A 19,862-nucleotide genomic window follows, 5' to 3' on the forward strand; every position below is an offset into this window, starting at 1 on the left:
TGGAACAATCTCTCCTGGAAAGGCACGTCTGCTCCGCTGCAGCCCCACTGATGTACATTTGGGACACGTGCGGTTCCACGTTAACTTAATAACTGAAGCTCTTTCTAAAAGCAAACAAGTACGCTTTCAAAAATGATTTAAAACCACATATAGCCGTTTGAATTCAAAATTTATTTATTTGATTAACAGGTGGCATCAATCACCAGGTTTAATGTGCTACACACATCACTGTCGTATTAGGGTTTAGCCTTCCCCTATGTGGAATATATATTTATACGGCGTGCTGATCCAGGCAGTATCTCCTCTACTGGGGAACGACGCAGAAGCAAGCGACACTCGCAGAAGCGACACTCGCAGAAGCGACACTCGCAGAAGCGACACTCGCAGAAGCGAGCATTATTGGAAAGTAATGCCGTGTTCTTCAAAGATTATTACTTAAATACTAAACCAATACACTCCACTGCATCATCAAAGTGGCAGTGATCAGGGCTGGAATACAGCAGTTTTGAGCACGTTTCTGGTAGCCAGTTTTAAGTCTGACAAAACAACGGTGAGTTACTGATCTGCATGATCATGATGAAATAGGGCAATTTATAATACAAACATTATTCAATTCAATAAATGTGATTTGAATATTTTAACTTTCAAACTCGCCTTTTCCCTTCCATTCTGCATTTGGAAGGCACTTTAGTGGATGCTGTATATTACCATATGGTGTTGGCCACTGATTTTTGCCTTGCCTTCTGTAATCCCTGTTAAGTATTCTTAGTTAAGACATGTGGTTTTAAATGGGACTGTTAATTGGTTTAATCTTATTGTAAGAGAAGTTCACTCTTCAATGTAGGAATAAGGATTCTTCCAGCACAGAGCAGCTTTGCCTATTATGTTGGTAAATAGGTTTGGGGAAACTAAATTGAAGTCAAAGGTGTTGCTTCCCCTAATATGATCGATTTTGAATATGAGCTTTATACGATGCCCCTTTAAAGTAGATTTACCAACCTTACTTTTATGTTTTTCCTTGCGGTTTTTTTTATTTGATTTTTATTAACATTCGCCTAAAGCCGGCAGCGGTGTGTTCACGTGAAAACTCCAGCTGTGTATTCTCACTGTCTCCGTCCGCAGCACGGGCTGCTTTCTATGCAGACTACAAAGGACCCGATCAGAAAGTCTTTTCATATAAGGGTCCTTGAGGTCCACTTTTTTACTCAGAGGGACTTGGCATCCATATTAATTTAGGTTTTGAACCCTCCTTTTTTTTCTTTTTTTTAATTTTAAATGTAGGAACAAAATACAGAGTTTAAAAAGATCAGTGAGCAAGGAGTCCTCCTGACCACTGTGTACAGTGTTGTGAAGAAATTTTAATATAATAAAAAAAATAAGCATGCAAGGGGAACCACCCCCCTAAAATTGCGCACCAATGTAAAATAGAAATAAGTCTGACACTACTAGGGAAGCTGTCCAGGCGCACTGTCCACTTCCACAACCTCAGCACTGGCGCCCAGTGTGTTCCAAACCGCCTCAATTAAATAATACAAATACATTACCCATTTCCCCTTTTCATCATGGGGAGAGTGACAAAAAAAACTTGTTGGTGCGTGCTCTGGGTAACGCTGAGTCTGGTGGCTGCATAGCAACCTTTCCACACCTGTTCCAGGGCTTCGCCTAGATGTGAATATACACTGAGCAGTAGCTTACTCTGTGTTGCTAGACTACAATCTAAACTGCAAGTACCAGCGCACCAAAAAGCTTTCTGTGAAATGGACTAACATTTAGTTATTTATAATTCCATTGATGGAATAAATAGCCACGGAGATATTTAGCACATAAGCTGCACACTGTGTCCTTTTAAGAAGGGGGAAAATTACATTTGAAGGGCATCTGAAATGCTCTCTTACAAAAATATCCTTCTTAAATAGAGATCTACTGGAAGGCGGACGTTATAAAGTTATGGTGGCTAAACAAGTGGCAAACGCCCTCAGCTGTACAGTGCACAGTAAATTATTAATACCACGTGTGGTGCGTTTGCATGTTCAAGGTAGGGATTTGTCTGAGACATGCAAATACACCAAAAGTGATATTTTTATTTATTAAAGACTACTATAATAATGGACACGTGTTAAATTACAGAACGTAATAATTGCACAGATTTGGACCCTTTGCTATTTTTCAATCTGTGGCAGTCCCATCATTAATTGCAAATTTCTTCCCGTTAAGGGTTGGCCAAGAATAAAGTGTGCAAGCAAAGTGCTGTAATTGATTTCAGACCTAATTTGAATCTGAGTTGTTCAATTAATTCCAGTGTTACTTTCTCTGTTGTAGGTCATTCTACTGAACGTGTCTGCCTAAGTTGTACTTCTCTAAGGTTAGTAAACAACTGGTAAGAAAGGTGAAAGGGTTAATCGCATTGGTAAAATGTTGAAGCTTTACATTGTAGGGCAGGGTGGCATGTTGCAGAACATCCTGCTGACAAAGCAAAGGTACTTTAACTCATAGTGTTGTTTCTGTATCTCTGGGGGTGTAGTTATCTGTTGGACTACAGTAGCTCCACATTGCGAAGTGTAGGATTAAATGCATGACGATATGCACGGTTGCAAGGGCCTGCAGCACTGTAAACAGGGGATTAAATGGAATAATACCAAAAGGTAAGAGAAATTAAGAGAGTAAAGACTCATTATCCGGAGACACATCCTCCCTAAATGTGAACTCCATTATATATTAAATAAAATACCACTTGTGTTGCATTTGCACGTGGCTGCCACTGAGCGCGCTCATGCCTGAAAGCGTGATGTCACCGGCTTTCCAAGCATGAGCACTCGGCTGTCCTGCAATAATTTGGGAGCGGGGGGCGTGGCTATTAAGGGAGGGGGCGCGTGTGTGCGCGTGTGCGCGTGTGTGCGTGTGTGTGTGTGTATCTACCTTACCAGCCTTTCCCTCCAATCCCATCCTCCGGCGAATCTCCACGCTGATTGTTTACAGAACGGCCATGTGACCATTCTCGGTGCTTGGAAATTAAATTTCCAAGTCTCTTCAAGCGCTGAGCTTTGGAGAGCGTACGTGCACGAGTGTGGCCGTACACATTTGATATTATTGAAGTAAGTGCTACAAGCGCGCTCAGCCTCAGACAGGACTGCTACCCTGTTTTTCCCCATTATCGCTTTGCAAGCAGTGCTTCCACTGCAGCCAGGGATTCTGGGTAATGACATGCAAATGAGCATAGTGTCTCACTGTTTACTATATGAATATATATATATATTTTTTAATACATTCTAATTTTATATCAAACTTAATGTGCAGAGTACAGTTTACCCAGACCTGATGAGCAACAAATTCTCCCAACAATTCTGTCCCATGATCGGCACCACCACCGCTTTGCCTGACATTGCCACGTACTAGTGTAAAAAAAAAAAAAAATAACAATAAAACAGAGCATCAGAAACGTTCTCGTATTGCTGTGCAATGTGCTCGCCACCCCCCTCTCCCCCCCCAAAAAACCCCATTCCAACTTTCATATTTTCCTTAAAGGTGAAGTGCAGAAAAACCATAGAAGTTTATTTTCAATGTCAGACCTGATTACCTTTGTGTTTTGTTCCCCCTCTTTATTTAGAAATGTTCACATTAGAAGTTGCATTGCTTCCCGTCCTTTGTACATGGCTTTCAGGAAAGGGGAGAACGGCTTTTCATGGACTAACGGGTCTGAAAGAAGGTACTGTAAGATTCCTAATCCCCCCGAGTCTTGGACGTCCCTTGCCAGCCTGGGCACTTTGGGACCGCAGTACTTTTCAGTCCGAGCTTTGCACACCTCCAGGCCCCTTTTTGATGACTCCGTGGTGGAAAAATCACTGAAGTCTTTAAAGGACAAAAATAAAAAGCTGGAAGAAGGAGGTCCGGTGTATAGTCCGACAACGGAAGTGGAGACAGTAAAGAAATCTATAGGGCAGAAGGTGATGGATGAATTGAAGCACTATTACCACGGCTTCCGGTTGTTGTGGATAGATACCAAGATTGCGGCAAGAATGCTGTGGCATATTCTCAACGGGCACTCGTTATCTCGAAGGGAAAGGCGACAGGTACGGTGGAAATTGTATACTTCAAACTCCTGGTAACTTGTGAAAAGCTCACGTAGGATCATAGAGAATCAAAGCTGTTGGACCTCATTTTATATGGGAAATGTATAGGGGCCCAAGACGATTTATGGAATAATTGTGCAGAGTAACTGGATGCAATACTCGCTGGCAGGCGGGTTTAAAGCTTTACAGAAACACTGGCTTTTTTGGCAAGCTCTTCATTTTCTTTTGCTTTTGGAAGCAATTTGTGCTGTAATGTCATTAAAGGACAGAATTGCAAGAAAAAGCACAAGTTCTGAGACGTCTCAGCTGCTTCTCTGCCCATATTCATGTAGTTGTTGCAGTTATGTTTTATGCCTGTGGTTTACAAACAATGTCAAGTTTATGATACAGCTGATAAATGATTGAGTATGGCCATTTGGTTGAGTACTTTCGCTTTGTAGCATTGTGTGACTGTTAACAGTGACTTGAATAATAGTGTGAATGGGCTGATGTCATCTTGCGTGGCATTTGACTTGTTTTGGTGATCTTGTCATGAGCCAAAGAATAACCGTTGCAAAGGAAGGTGGCAGCATTGGTAATGGGAAAACAAATAGGCGTATTTACCTCCTGTGGATTATTACAGATCCAAAATAATATACTTGATGCAAGCTCGCCAGCATCCAGCCTACAGGGCAGTGTTAGGTTTGATTAGGAGCAAAGGGTGACACTGTGCTCATTTGTCATTTCCCAGAGTCCCTGGCTGCAGTGGATGCATTGTATGTTAAGAGATAATGGATAGAGGGCAGTGTGGCTAACTAGCTCCTTGTACCCTGTTTACATTACTCCTCCATGCTGTTTGATGTTAAAAATATTCAGGTGTTTTGGCTGTGGAATGGATCACAGGTTCCGCTATGCATCTTGAGGTTTTACATATAATTCTGCTGGAATGGGACGACCCTTTTGGCTGCGACCAAACCACCGCTCTCATCGCCATTCCCATGTCGCTGATGAAACTCACCGCTGGGACACTCGCACTTCACATTTTGCCGCAGGGCATCTCGCCGCCACTACATATTTCTTGGTGGCTGCCGCTTTAAATGTCCCACCTCTATGACGCCATTTGTGAACACTCCTGCTAAGCAGGACACTCGGCGATCCCGCAAAAAATATTATAATGATTAATCTTTATATTTTCTTGTGACAAGTTTCTTGAGACGCCTTGGTTCCCCCTTGTCGCAAGTAAATGTAAAGATTAATTAAAAAAAAATGTTGCTGCCGGGGTCCGGCAGGGGCACTGAGTGTCCTTCTTAGCGGGCGCGTTCACAAATGGCGTCATGGCAGCGGTGGTACAGTTAAAGACGTGTCCCAGCGGTGAGTTTCAGTGGCGGTGGTTTGGTCGTGGCCAAACGTCCTAGACAACAATTCTTCTTGGCCTCTAACAAATCTGTGAACAAGGTACATGAGAACAGCTGAAGTTTAGTTTCCTTGGCGTTGTCAGATTCAGCAGGCATCGCTCTGTTGCACTGTAGGGTTGGTGTGCTCTGAGCTTCAGGTTGGTAACCGGAAAAGATATGGACTGAATGAAGGGGTCTTTGGGAAAGGTTGCCTGGCTTGTGCATGTTTTGTTGCAGCTTACACGATCATGTTTTGTGTAGGCTGTGATAACCCTCAGTGACGACCCCTACTCCCCTTTGTCATAGTAGATCGACAGTATTTAAAATAAAATAGCTGAATGTTCAGAGCAATGCTATACTGGAGGTCACATGTTGCTGTACTTGCTTTGAATAGTTTACTGTACATTAATGGCATTTCAGTTGATTTTGTGCTTTTGGGGATAACTGCAAAGAATGGGTGTGTGACAATTTGCACAGTGAGTTTGTTCTGGTACCAAGACACACACAATGCTTGTGCCTATGTTGGCTGCATATGTAGAGCTACACTTGTTAAGGCTAGCAGACTAAACTGAGACGGCTTTACGTGAGCGGTCTGGTAACCTTTTAATCTTTGTCTCTCTCTTGTTAACACCTTAATCTTCCCCCACTGATAAACACCATTATATCTCCTTTGGTAACCCCATCTTTCTGCCTCGTGGTCTCTCTCGCTCTTCCTCTTTCCCACACTCTCTCCATGCCCGCTCTCTCATAATCATATTTTGTTATCCTCCTTTTTATTTATTTTCTTAAGCACTTTTTCTCCTCTCTTCGTCCCTCTCCTCTCTCATCACCACCTGCGAGTGGCCCAGTGGCTCTCAAACCCCAGGGACAAGACCACGTTAAGGAATTACCAAAGCTCTAGAATACACAACTTGCTTTTGAATATGATCTCCTTTGGCAATCCAGAAAATCTCCTTGGGTTCAGCACCCTGAGGTTGAAGAACCACAGATCTTTCATGTCTCTTGTTTAATGTTTTATGCACTGCAATTTATAGCAATCAAAACAAACACTAAAAACGTTCTGGGCATAAAACTCCCCAGCTCAAAGATGTTCCCCTGGTCTACTGTCTTGATTCTGTGTTCTAGCTGCTCGTATTCACATTCGAGGAGCCCCCCCGGCCCCCCCCCCTCTATTTTTCTTATTTTTTGTTATTTATTTTCAGAATTTGAACCAGGGTGTCCTGCAGACAGGAACCACAATATTGTTAGCTCCAGGGACCCCCCCCCCCAGTTCCCAATATTTACTTTTTTAGTTGCTGGTGGTTTCCTTGGCTATAACCAAGATGGCCACCGCTCTTGTCCGCAAAGTCATCAATCCCTATTGACCTGGGGGACCAGGGTCAATTTGGCGTCTTTTCGATTTCCCTAATGGGCAGGAAAACAGTGGCAATTAATGAGGAGATTTGCTAAGGTGTTAACGCGCCTGATTCTGCGTTACCTGCCGTTCTAGTCAATGGCAGTTGACGCCATATTGACTGCATTGCTCTGCAACAGACCTTGGTGAATCTCCCCATATAAGTATCTCCGGAGCAGTAAAGGGGCCAACAGCGCTAAAACTAGCACAGTTCAGGTGCGGAGGCATTTAAGCAATCGGGAAGTATAGACACCTACCCGGTAACTATCTCTGGATCATGGGGGGCTGGAATTAAAGGGGTTCTGTTCTGATGAACCCCTGCACCCACCAAATAACACAAATAAAAGATGTGTATTCAACTTGGAATCCACCTTTAATATTCTCATTTTTCAAGTATCTCTATTGGATATTGATTTGATTGCCATTCATGAAATTGTTACTTACTACTAACTTATTTCCAGCTGCATTTAAATTGGACTAGTTATTGTTGATATAAAGCAATTTAAGGGCCAACGTAACTGTTATTCATTTAAAGCAGCAAAAATGTGAAATCTTAATTTTTAAAAAAAAATCCGTTCTGTAGTATTACATAATACTTACTATTTTTTTAAGTTCAACACTTAATGCCATTTTTGATGAGTTTTAAAGCTGCAGTTCAAGCTGCCGTTTATTTAATTTGTCCCCCCATTCAATATGTGCATCAATACAAGCTGCACAATGGCAAGTGATTAGCGAAGTTGCAGATCGATCTGTTCTCCTGTAATCGATCGCTTTGCTCTGTGTTATTGCTGCAGAACAGTACCCACGATGCAAAGTTCTGTGTGGAAGCTCACATTATTGCTGCAGAACAGTACCCACGATGCAAAGTTCTGTGTGGAAGCTCACATGTGACCAGGCAGTTAGTAGATGCTATTGGTACACTGCTAGAGAGAAGGCAGAGCTCACGAGCCAGAGCCTGTCTCAGAAGAGGAAGGGGATGTGACTTTGTAAATGGTTTCTATAGAAACAAAAATGCTTGCTACATTAGAATACATTAAAAATGTCTTTAAAAAAAAAATTCTACAAGTATTTTATCATAGTACATCACTGATAAAAAAAAAACCAACACATGTAGGATATTGCTTGAACTGTAGCTTTAATATACTGAGCATCCTTTGATTTCTATAGCCAGCTTAGTAATACAAGAATACATTGTGACCGTAGTAATATAAGAATAAATTGTAGCTCCATTGTGACCGAAGGATTGATTGTAACGGAAAGGCGGCCATTTAGTTGGGTACACAATCAGAATTTTTAAAGATTTGCAACAGGAGCATCAAACGATTGCCAGCTTTGGTAAGTACAGATGAACCCCGTTATAACTAGGTGCTCAGGGTCCACATAATGAGACCGCGTTATAACCGGTAAGCGCGTCTACAAGGGGCCAAGCTTCATCAGGTGTATAGTATTAGCCGCGGAGCTACTCATATGCTTCGTTAAGCATGTGTGTTTTAAGGTGGGTCTTAAAGGTAGATAGAGAGGGTGCTAGTCGGATATTGAGGGGAAGGGCATTTCAGAGGGGTGGGGCAGGCAGTGAGATATGTTTAAGATGGGATAGGGCTTTAGATACAAAGGGGGTAGAGATAAGACATCCTTGAGCAGAACGCAAGAGTCAGGATAGTGCATAGTGAGAAATTAGGGCTGAGATTTAAGGAGGGGCAGAAGAGTGTAAAGCTTTAAAAGTGAGGAGGAGAATTGAGTGTGAGATACGGGATTTGATAAGAAGCCAGGAGAGTGCTTTCAACAGGGGAGGCGCTGAGACAGATTAAGGAAAGAGTAGAGTGATTCTAACAGCAGCATTTAGGATAGATTGTGGGGGGGCAGGTGAGAGGCACGAAGGCCGGACATCAGGAGGTTACAGTAATCGAGACGGGAGAGAATGAGGGCCTGAGTCAGAGTTTTAGCAGTCGAGCAAAGGGGAAAGGGCGTATCTTTGTAATATTGTGGAGGAAAAAGCAACAGGTTTTAGATACGTTTTGAATGTGAGAGGAGTTGAATGTGACCCCTAGTCGGCATGCTTGCGCTACTGGGTGCATGACTGAACTTCCAACAGTAATGTGGAAGGAGGTAGTAGGGCCAGGTTTCTGTTGAAATATGAGGAGCTCTGTTTTTGACATGTTGAGTTTAAATCGGTGGTGGGCCATCCAGGATGATATCGCAGAGAGACATTCAGAAAATTTGGTCTATACAGCAGCTGTAAGGTCAGGGGTTGAAAAATAAATTTGTGTCGTCAGCATAGAGGTGATATTTGAACCCAAGAGATGTGATGTGTCACCTAGAGAGTGTGTGTACAGAGAGGAGAGGTCCTAGGACAGAGCCCTGGGATACCCCTACAGAGAGATCGATAGAGGAGGAGATGTTGGCAGAAGAGACACTGAAAGTACGATGGGAAAGGTAAGAGGAGATCCAGAATAGAGCTTTGTTACGAATACAAAGAGTATGGAGAATCAGAAGGAGAGGGTAGTCCACGGTATCAAATGCTGCAGAGAGGTCGAGTAATATGAGCAGAGTGTAATGACCTCTGTCTTTGGCTGAATGGCGGTCATTAGTTATTTTAGTGAGGGCTGTTTCAGTGGAGTGAGCAGTGCGCAAGCCAGATTGTAGAGGGTCTAAGAGAGAATAGGTGGTGAGAAAATGGAGCAGGCGAGAGAATACAAAATGTTCAAGGAGTTTAGAGGCAAAAGGCAGGAGGGAGACAGGTTGATAGTTAGAAAGACAGGTAGGGTCAAGCTTGCTGTTTTTGAGTAATGGTATAACTGTTGCATGTTTGAAGAAGGAGGGAAAGGTACCAGAGTAGAGGGAGGAGTTAAAAATGTGTGTGTGAGCGTAGGAATTCTAGTAGGAGCAAGAGGTTTTAGGAGATGGGAGGGAATGTGGTCAAGAGGGCAAGTGTGAGAGGGAGAAGAGATCAATAGTGACACATCCTCCTCTGTGACAGCAGAAAAAGTGTCAAGGCAGGCGGAAGGAGAGTTAGGAAGCGGTGTAGGGTGGGAGGAGGAAACAGAGGGGAAGTTCTGACACATGGATTCCACCTTTTCCTTAAAATAGTCAGCAAAGTCCTGAGGTGCGATGGAGGAAGAAGAGAGCAGAGGGTGGTCTGAGTAGGTTGTCAAAGACAGAGAAGAGTCGGCGTTGGTTAGACTTGTGCGTGTTGAGTAGTGAAGAAAAGTAGGTTTGTTTAGCCTGAGAGGACAGAATTGAAACAGGATAGCATACATTTGTAGTGAATGAAGTCTGCGAGAGTGTGAGATTTCCACCAGAGGCATTCAGAGGAACGAGTGCAGGAACGCAGCATGCGCGTGTGGGAATTTAACCAGGGTCTAGGGTTAGAAGGGCGATAACGGCAGAGAGAAAGCGGGGCATGTACATCGAGAGGAGGACCGGGCAGAGTTGTACTTTCTGACCAGGTTGTCAGGGTCTGGAGCAGGGCTGAGAGAGGAGAGGGAGGAGCGTAAAGTGGAATCAAAAGCTGGTAGGTTAATAGAGCACAGGTCTCTGCAGAAACGAGATGGAGATGGGGAGAAGTGCGAGAGAAAATTAGATGAGGTAAACAGGACTCAAATATGGGTTTTTACCTAGATTGTAAACAATTGAATTTACTAAAATACACACACCAAGGGGTGATTGGAAACAGGATTCAAATGAGTTTTTACCTGAGAAGAGAAGATATCTGTTAGGGTTACATTTGATTTACTAATCGCTTTGGTGAGAGCTTGCACCTGAATCTTCTAGAGCAGGCCTGCACAACTCCAGTCCTCGAGGGCCGCAAACAGGCCAGGTTTTCAGGATATCCCTACTTCAGCACAGCTGGTTCAATTAGTGGCTCACTAATACTGAGCCACTAATTGAGCCAGCTGTGCTGAAGTAGGGATATCCTGTAACCCTGGCCTGTTTGCGGTCCTCGAGGGCTGGAGTTGTGCAGGCCTGTTCTAGAGGTTGGTTTGCTGGATTTTAACAGGGCAATCCAAGCGTTTTTCTCTCCTCCAACCCCCACCCCCCCACCCCCTTCATTTTTTAATACAGGTTTGAAATGGGGTCTCCAAGCTGATCCCCATTAATGTTAGCTCCGGAGACCCCATGCTTCCAGTTCACTTTGATCTGGGCGGGAGCCGCCCTTCCAAAGAATAAAATCATGTTTCTTCTCTTGGGTTGGAATGTTTTGCTTATCTCTTCAATGTAGTATAAGCCACAAGACTGAGCATATCCTTTATCTATTCCAGCAGATATGATTTACGTAGGAAGTCATCAGTAAATTCATGTTTCCTATACTGAACCGGCAGAGTTAAAGTACTTTTTGTTTTGACTGTTTCCAACTTTTAGATGTTTTTATTTACAACCACATTTATATAGCGCCATTATCCAGGGCGCTGCACATTAGTTGGTAAAGCTTGGTTGGTTGGCAGGGATTGGGGTCAGGTCTCTGTATTTAGTCTTGTTGGTGGCATGGTGATGGGTCTGACATTGGGGACAGTGGAGGCAATTGGATTGGTGAGGTGGGTTACTTTGGAGGGTTTTGGAGAGACTAGGAAGGGTTAAGGATAGGGGATATCATGGGTGTTGGGGATGGGTTGGAGGAGGGCATGGGATAGAAGGTTAATGGGGGATTGTGGAATGTGATGTAGAAGAGATTTGTTTTTTTTTAAGTTGGTGTCTGAAGATAGTTAGGGAGGGGGCAGATTGAAAGTGGTGGGGGAACTTGTTCCAGTGGAGGGGGGGGGGGGGGGGTGTGAGTAAGGCAAATTATCGGAATCGAGAGGAGGGGGTCGGGGAGTAAGGGTTGTGGCAGTCAGGGAGCAAAGTGGACAGGAAAAAGTGTAGCGAGAGATGAGTGCTGAAAGGTAAGGAGAGGCAAGTCCATGGAGAGATCTGTAGACCAGGGTGAGGAGTTTGAAGCGAGGTCGCTGTTGGATGGGTAGCCAATGGAATTGGGAGAGAAGAAGGGTGGCGTGGGCAGAGCGGAGGAGAGTGAGAAGTGTACGTGCTACAGCCTTTCGGATTTGTAGGAGGGGTATGGAGGAGGAGAGGGGAGTTGCAGTAGTCGAGACAGGTGAAGATGAAGAGTTTTGCATTAAGATTGAATCTCAGGAGACCCAGTAGTTGGTGAATTAATGCTGGCATTGACTTTGAAAATGGTTAATGCTTGTGCAATGGATTTCATGCAGGTGAAAATGCGCTGGGTGGTGGCTTTGTAATGTTTCTATAGAAGCTTATGCCAGTTAAAAAAACTCATTAGCCAAGTATTGTACAGAGGACTATAAGTTGGGATGAATTTAATGGCTGCCTGCTGTTTTCAGATGCAACTGAACATTTTAGGAATAGACATGCTAATAGTCTTTACAGACGGCCTCAAATTCATGAAAACTGCCTCCTGGGGGTTAATTTTTTTTTTTTCTTCCAGAAAATATAAAGGAAATCCACTGTACTTGACCTAATATGTGTATTTCCTCAAACCTTGGTTCCCTCTCACTTATTCGTATGGCAAACAGGAGGGAGGGGGGAGAATATTTATTTGGTAGCCTCCCATAAAGGTTATCTGTAGTTCCTTATATTCGTTAATCTCTTCCCTGGCAAAATCCCAGAGCTCTGCTCACATCTGCCACATTACAGGGTAAGGCTGCGGACGTAGTGCGCGCGCGACAGAGCTCAAGGAGGCGCCCGCGCCTGTCACCTGAGCATTCCGTAGACGCGCGTGACGGAGAGGCGTGGCCGTGACGTCACCAGGCTGAACAATTGAGGTTTTGCACTCATTGGTTCAAATTTGTGACGAGGCCATTGCGCGAATAATTAAATGGATTTGTCTCCTCGCATGCACTATGGCCGCAGCCTTAGATCAGTGGTTGTCAACTTTTTTTGTTTAAGGAACCCTATAATTATATTGTGAAATTCTGAGGAACCCCAACCCTCTCTAATAGCGCGTCTGAGATCAGAGGCATTGTAAATTCTTATGTATTTGCTACCGTTTTCAAATTACCCGAAAATTGGGTTAGACTTGCTAGATGAGCCATGTTACAGGTCCCCTTGGCAGTGAAATAGTAAATATGTTTTAATGCAGCCAGTCCCGGAGTAGAGTTCTTGCAGGATACTTCTGGGTGTATGGCAGCCTTAAAAGGAGAGAGGGAAAATTAAAGATGGGAAGTGACGCATGCGGATGGGAAGTGACGCATGCGGATGTGGTGGTACGCGAGCCGGGTAGCTGCCGAAATCTCACTGCAATTTTACTATTCTCTCCCACAATCACGATCACAGAGAAGATATCCAGAGCCTAACCAGGGCTTACCCAGCTGTGTCTAGAGATTAAATACCCTGGGAAAACTGTAGAAGTGGGAATGCCAGTATGACATTGGATACATGCTGCAAGTCGAGGGTCTCTTACCCCACATGTGAATACAGTGACTTTCGATAGTCAAATGTGAAACTTGAAGAAATGAACTACTTAAAGTCTATAACCATTATTTTAATACCATGTTTTTTTCTCTCTCTGAAACAGTTCCTAAAGATCTGTGCTGACCTCTTTCGTCTGGTACCTTTCCTGGTCTTTGTTGTGGTGCCTTTCATGGAGTTCTTGCTTCCAGTTGCAGTGAAACTGTTCCCAAATATGCTGCCTTCGACATTTGAAACGACTTCAAAGAAGGTAATAACGAAGACCTAATTAGAAATGAACACACAATCCCTGCAAGCTCTGAAACCAACACCCACCACATATATATTTGTGTCAAAAGGAGTGCTATTGGGTGTGACCAAATATACTGTAAACAACCAAAAACAAAAAGCCCCAATGCAACATCCAAATGACAAAGTATATATATATATATTAAATACTAATCGGGTTGTCTTCTCATAAATAAGAGTCATTTAGTTAAACTCTTTGACCAAAGCATTATAAGCCTGCCCCCACATCACGGCATGACAAGTATTCAGGTCCTAACACTAGTGTCATGCTGTAATGTGGCTGCAGGCTTATAATGCTTTGGTCGTAGAGTTTAAATGACCCTTACCTATGAAAGGACAAACCGAGAAGTATTTAACTGTATATGTTGTTGTTTGGATGTTGCATTGGGGGCTCCAAATTAGGCCATTTCTAATCAGATAATTATTTGTATCCCAAACGGTTTCAGCACATTGTGTACCATAGTCAATTGATGAACATTGGTATAAAGACAGGTTCTTATCGTGAAGGTGCTTTCTTGAGCACAAGATGTTTTGGAGGAGTGGGTTGAAGGAGCGACTCGGTGAGTAAAGACACTGATTCTGATAACGACACAGAGTTTGAGGTAGGGGAGACTGGTTACAATCCTTATCTGCTCCTTGTGACCTTGGGCAAATCACTTTATCTCCCTGTGTCTCGGGCACCAAAATCATAGATTGTAAGCTCATCTGGGCAGGGACTGTCTGCAAAAATCCTATGTACAATGCTGCTTACTGCACACTATACTGTACTGTAATTGTGAAGTGTTTTGAGTCCCATTGGGGGAAAAAGCTGTATATGAAATAACGTTATTATTGTAGCATAGCATCGCTTTCTAAATATGCCAATAGTATTTGCTTGGGTTTTACCATACCAGGTTTTGCAGCCTGTGGAAGAAAAGGAAATGCTTGTATAACCTGATGTACCGTACATAGAAACAAAGCATTGTGTACGAATATTTGCTTTTATTATATGTTCATGTTAAACTGTGAGCCTTAAAAACATTTGAGGCGAATACATACGAGTGTCTTGCACAATTCTGCCCTTTGCCTTTATTATGAGATCACATCACAACAAATCATTTTCAGTGCCTTTGTTGCTCTTTCTGTAAAGTACTTAAGTTCTCTCTGTTCTCTCCCCCAAAATTACCGCTTTGTATCTGACTTTCACCCCCTCCATTTCTGTTTTCTCGCTCAGCTGTATCAAAATAATGTAATTTGACACCTCTAACCATACGATTGTGATCACTACTACCTATGTGACAAAGCCATATTGTGGGTTGAGCAGGACAAATTGACCAAAAAACACTAAAGTGTAAAATCTGAGACGATTAAACTCCCATCTATTTTGTTGGTGTCTGAACTTTAAAAGTCCAAATTACCCGTGCCCGTCTCCCCTACCTGCTTCTCATAATTTCTTGTCCCCTTGTTCTTTGATTCACAACCAAAATAGCCCAGCTTCCTCTTTACAAAATGCATTTACCTCCAAATCCCTATCCTCACATTGCAATTTAAAGCAGCTTTCCATTTAAAATAAAATAACCATTTCCCCCAAGTGGGGCCCCGGGGGGATCCTGAAATGAACAGCTGGTGCCGGCCCTCCATGGCGGTTTAAATCCCCTGTCATGCGAGCCAATAGGAATCCGCGACTGATGACGTAGCGGCATCCTATTGGCTCCAGTCCCGCAGGAGAATTAAGCCTCAATATTATGCACCCAGCTGGGCATGCTAACGGCAGCACCTTTCCCCGGAAGTATCTCGGGGAGCAGCGGGACTGCGGAGCGGAGATTAACGCGGTTTAGCTCCGGAGACGACCTGCTTCTAAACTTGAAGAGAAAAACCAAAAATCCTCTGTGTTCCTTTAAGTATCCCATGTATCATTATGGCTGGATCAGGAATGTATTCTTTGTAAGATGGACTGTTATCTATAAAATCTTTTTGTACAACAATGTACTATTTTTATTTAAGTACATTTTTGTTACTTTTAAAGATTGTTGGATATTTTATTACCTGAAAAATTTGGGACAAAACATTAATAGACTACTTTCTTCCATAATAATTATTTTATTGTTGTATTCATGTAGGACATAACAGTAAAGCACTTTTTCATTTTGTTTTTGTGTACTTTATTGAAGTATTTTAATATTGTTAAACGTTGCATATTTTATGTTGGTCTTTATGGTATATTTTTAATATCTATCCCAGAAAAGGTAATATACTTGGTAGGCTGCGGTACCTTTTTAAATGGGGGCAGATCAGTGGGCACATTTGCATTTACACATGGATATGTTTATTTAGTCATGATCCGAGACTGCAGAGGGTCTCAATTAAATTACATTGGTCTGCTGTATCTTATTTTATTATATTACAAATCTTATTGCACTTTTCCTGAAAAAATATATATAGCCATGAAATATTTATCTGCTTGTTTATATAAAATGTATTTTCTAGGTGTATCCATTGTAAATGTGTCACTTCCCAGCATGTATTGGTACATTATCGCTCTAATTAGAAGCGCTGCTCTTTGCTAATGTTTGTACATTTCAGAGTACATTGCAGGGATGCTACAGCACCTATAGGTGTGCATTTCATTTAGCCACAAAATGTAAATGCGTGTACATATGTAGAACATGTGGGTAAACCTATTAAGCAGTAGACAAGCGACTTTTTTTCAATGCTGTTTTTTTGTTATTTTGAATCTTCCTAGGAGGAGAGGTTGAAGAAAGAACTAAGAGTAAAACTTGAATTGGCCAAGTTTCTGCAAGACACCATTGAGGAAATTGCATTAAGAAACAAAGCTGCAAAGGGCGATGTCGCCACCGAGTTCTCAACGTTTTTCCAAAAGGTACATTACCTGTTCACAAAATTAGATTTATGGTCGTCTGTAGTTGCAAAGCTGCCGTAAAATTTTTTTTAAAATAAATATTCCAATGTAGTGTGTGTGCAGTGCACAGCCAAGGAGAATAGAGAGCAGGTCTGGCAAAAAAATTATTTTATTGTGAGACCATAAAATAGAGGGTTGCAAACCTTCTACGCGTTTCGTGCGATACGGGCACTTTATCAAGAATATTCCATTCAATATGTGCATCAATACAATCTGCACACTGACAAGTGATTAGTTAAGTTGCCGATCGATCCGTTCTCCTGTAATCAACCGCTGAATCTGGGGTTATTTAATTCACTGTTGGGGATGCACAAGAGTACCCAGGATGCAAAGTTCTGTGGGGAAGATCATGTGACCAGGCAGGCACTAGATACAATTGGTTCACTGGTAGAGAGAGGGCGGGGCTCAAGAGCCAGAGCCTGTCTCAGAAGAGGAAGGGGGTGTGACTTTGTAAATGGTTTCTAAAGAAACAAAATGCTTGCTACATTAGATTACATTAAAAATGTCTTTAAAAATAGTTACAAAAAAAATGCTACAAGTATTTTCTCATAGTATTGAACTGATTTATTTAAAAAAAACACATGTAGGACATTGCTTGAACTGCAGCTTTAATATGTCTTAATGGCATATTATGTTCGTTAACTAGTTAAATGCTGGAAGAATGTATGGGAAAAATAAAACGTCAACAAAGGAGAATGTAAATCCTGAATATTAAGAGTTAATAGTATGTGAACAACATAAGCAAAACGCTCATCAAAATGGGGTGTACAACTCTTGCTCGACCTTTACAGGCCTGTGTATAGTTCTTTAGATATGTTGGTTTTGGGGACGGCAGTTATATGTGAACGTGGAGACAATACAAGACGCCATGAAGTCATAAAATCCAGTGGGAGATGTGTGGGCGGAGAACTTGTAGATAAGTGCAAGAAAGGAGTTGGTAATTATTCTGCACTACTCACACTCGCCTTGGTGTCCTTTGGCCTGATCATTGACACATCAGATTATGTACCTGTCCGCTAGCATTATACATGATTTCTTGGTGACTTTGGACTGAAGTTTCACACAACATCTTAAAGTAACACTGCAGGTTTATTACATCCAATGTGATCCTGTCCTCTGTTACCTCTATGTAGAGGGATATATAATCATTTCCGTCCTGCACATTGTTGTTGAATCATTTTGGGTTATTTGAATTAACATGATTATCCCACTTTTACGTGGAAATGCCTTTCTGTTTATTTTTTAGTCGTACTCTACAATCGCTTCCTTTCCTTTCATTGTAAAGCCGCAGCAGCAGCCTGTGCTGATCACTGTTTTGCTTACGTTCAGAGATCTGCCCTTGCCCTTAACGTTTTATTTGACTTTTTTTTTTTTTTTTAAATCTGATGCTTCGTTCAGGAGAGAGAAACATATCAAGTGTCCGTGAGGTTAAAATGGAGCTCTCACCAGAGCCCAGTGCTGTCCAAAGGTCTGGATGGTAATCTCGCATGCTAGACGGAAATTATGATTTTGAATGCGCACCCCCACAAAAAAAGCAGGGGGAAAGACACTAACATTATGAGTTACATTTATAAAGACTTCTGCTGGGATTGCTGCTTTAAACTTCAGAACGAGTATGAAAGGGGATGCTGCTAATGGAATATCATTTGCACATCCATCATGGGACAAATTAATACGTGTATTATTACTTCCTTCGTCTGCAGACCGTAGAAATACCTGGATTCAGAATCCACTTTCGGTGCATAAAGCAACTTCATAACTGCATTTTTAACTTAAATGGAGCCGTCATTTACCAACTCTCTGCATGTCTCCCATCGGATCATTACTGCTAGTCTGGTCCTGCTGGGCCTTGTCGTCTTGCAGGTTTTCTTGGTAAAATAACGGGGTGCCTGTGTTTTATAGTGGAAAGGTCCTCTATTGTATGAGCGTCTCTTCCTGGGGATATGGTGCTTTGGTAGGTGTGAAGCCTCAGTAATATTTTCAGCTGCCGACTGAAAGGCAGGCTACATCCCAGAGAATAAGGCTGTGAGCATTTGGTCATTTGAAAAAAAAACCCTATACCAAAAGTCCTGAGCACATCTAATGAAATGGGAAAATGTTAATGTGATAACACTACACAAAAACAAAGTATTTAACAATGTAATCTTTATTACATGACAAAGGCTCCTTGTTGACCAAAACCCCAGTATTTGTGATTACTTGACATTATTATTCTTTAGTTTGTTTTAATTTATTTTATACGCCTGAGGTTAATATTGTTTTCAAAGGAGTGAGTCAGCCATCTTTGATTTGAGGTGTTGCTTTTGACACTGAGCCGTAGAACTTCTGGAGATCATTGGTGTTAATTATTCATCCCCCTGGCTTCTGTTTTCTCCAGAGTAGCGCACACCGGTCCCCTTTCGTACTGCCCTATAAACACCCTGGGAATGGCAAAAGGAAAAGATGGTGCTCTTGCAGAAAGCTTTAGATTGACTCCCACTGCTCTTCAGCTTCTCAAATTATTAGTGTTACAAATGACATAACAAATGGCGGTGTCCTGAGTTATTTGTCTTTTTAGAATAATCTTGAGTTTATAAAAAGTGAGTGACCCTACCATGGATCCAGTGCAGCCCTTTATGGGGCTTATTCAGTAAGCTCTGAAGGGCCAGATCACCCTACGTTGGGCTGAAACCTCTTGTGGACTTGCATCGCAGTACGATTTGGCCACTAAAGAGCTTATTAATGAAGGCCCTATGTTGTAGGACAAACCAGGTCTTGTTATTGTCTTTGGTAGCTAAAGTTGAGCTGTAATGAAAACAAAAATATTGACTACCATTGCTTTATCTTACACTTTTCAGATTCGAAACTCTGGAGAAAGGCCCAGTAACGAGGAGATTGTGAGGTTCTCCAAACTGTTTGAGGATGAGCTGACCCTGGATAACCTAACCAGGCCTCAGCTTGTGGCTCTGTGCAAACTCCTGGAACTACAGTCAATCGGAACAAACAATTTCTTGCGCTTCCAGCTCACTATGAAGCTGAGGTCCATTAAAGCAGACGACAAAGTAAATTATCAGGAAAATAATATTGATTTACTGAGATTACACCACTAATATCAATTCTCAGATCATTAAAAGGGGTGTATGTGCCCTAGCAAAGGGCACAGTGTACAAGTTGGGCATCTCTTGTATAATATCTGCTTTTTTTGTGTGTTTAGTCTTCATTTTTATCTTGTAAACATTTATTTTGTAAGTTGCACGCGTGAATATTTTGTAGCATGGGTGTGTGTAGCAATAGTAATGTATGCGGTTAATGATGGGCTTGCTGAAAAGAAGTTGTGTTCTTATGTGCTGTGCCCCAAAAATGGTAATGTTGACATTATGAGATTACATGTTAATAATCGGCAGACTACTGAACTTGGAGATATTAAACTAGATTACCCACGG

General features: G+C 42.2%; 1 protein-coding gene across 2 annotated transcripts in view; it reads left to right on the plus strand.

Annotated features, from left to right (window-relative positions):
- Positions 1 to 19,862, plus strand: part of LETM1 (leucine zipper and EF-hand containing transmembrane protein 1) — a 59,307-nt gene that overhangs the window by 13,590 nt on the left and 25,855 nt on the right. For both annotated transcript variants that reach the window (XM_075571126.1, XM_075571134.1), the window contains exons 2-6: positions 2,320 to 2,362; positions 3,605 to 4,067; positions 13,360 to 13,503; positions 16,264 to 16,401; positions 19,278 to 19,481. In XM_075571126.1, the coding sequence (XP_075427241.1) occupies positions 2,320 to 2,362; positions 3,605 to 4,067; positions 13,360 to 13,503; positions 16,264 to 16,401; positions 19,278 to 19,481 (992 nt within the window). The remainder of the gene's footprint in view (positions 1 to 2,319; positions 2,363 to 3,604; positions 4,068 to 13,359; positions 13,504 to 16,263; positions 16,402 to 19,277; positions 19,482 to 19,862) is intronic.

The sequence above is a fragment of the Ascaphus truei genome, chromosome 1 (genome assembly GCF_040206685.1).
Source record: "Ascaphus truei isolate aAscTru1 chromosome 1, aAscTru1.hap1, whole genome shotgun sequence".
In the NCBI taxonomy this organism is placed as follows: Eukaryota; Metazoa; Chordata; class Amphibia; order Anura; family Ascaphidae; genus Ascaphus; species Ascaphus truei.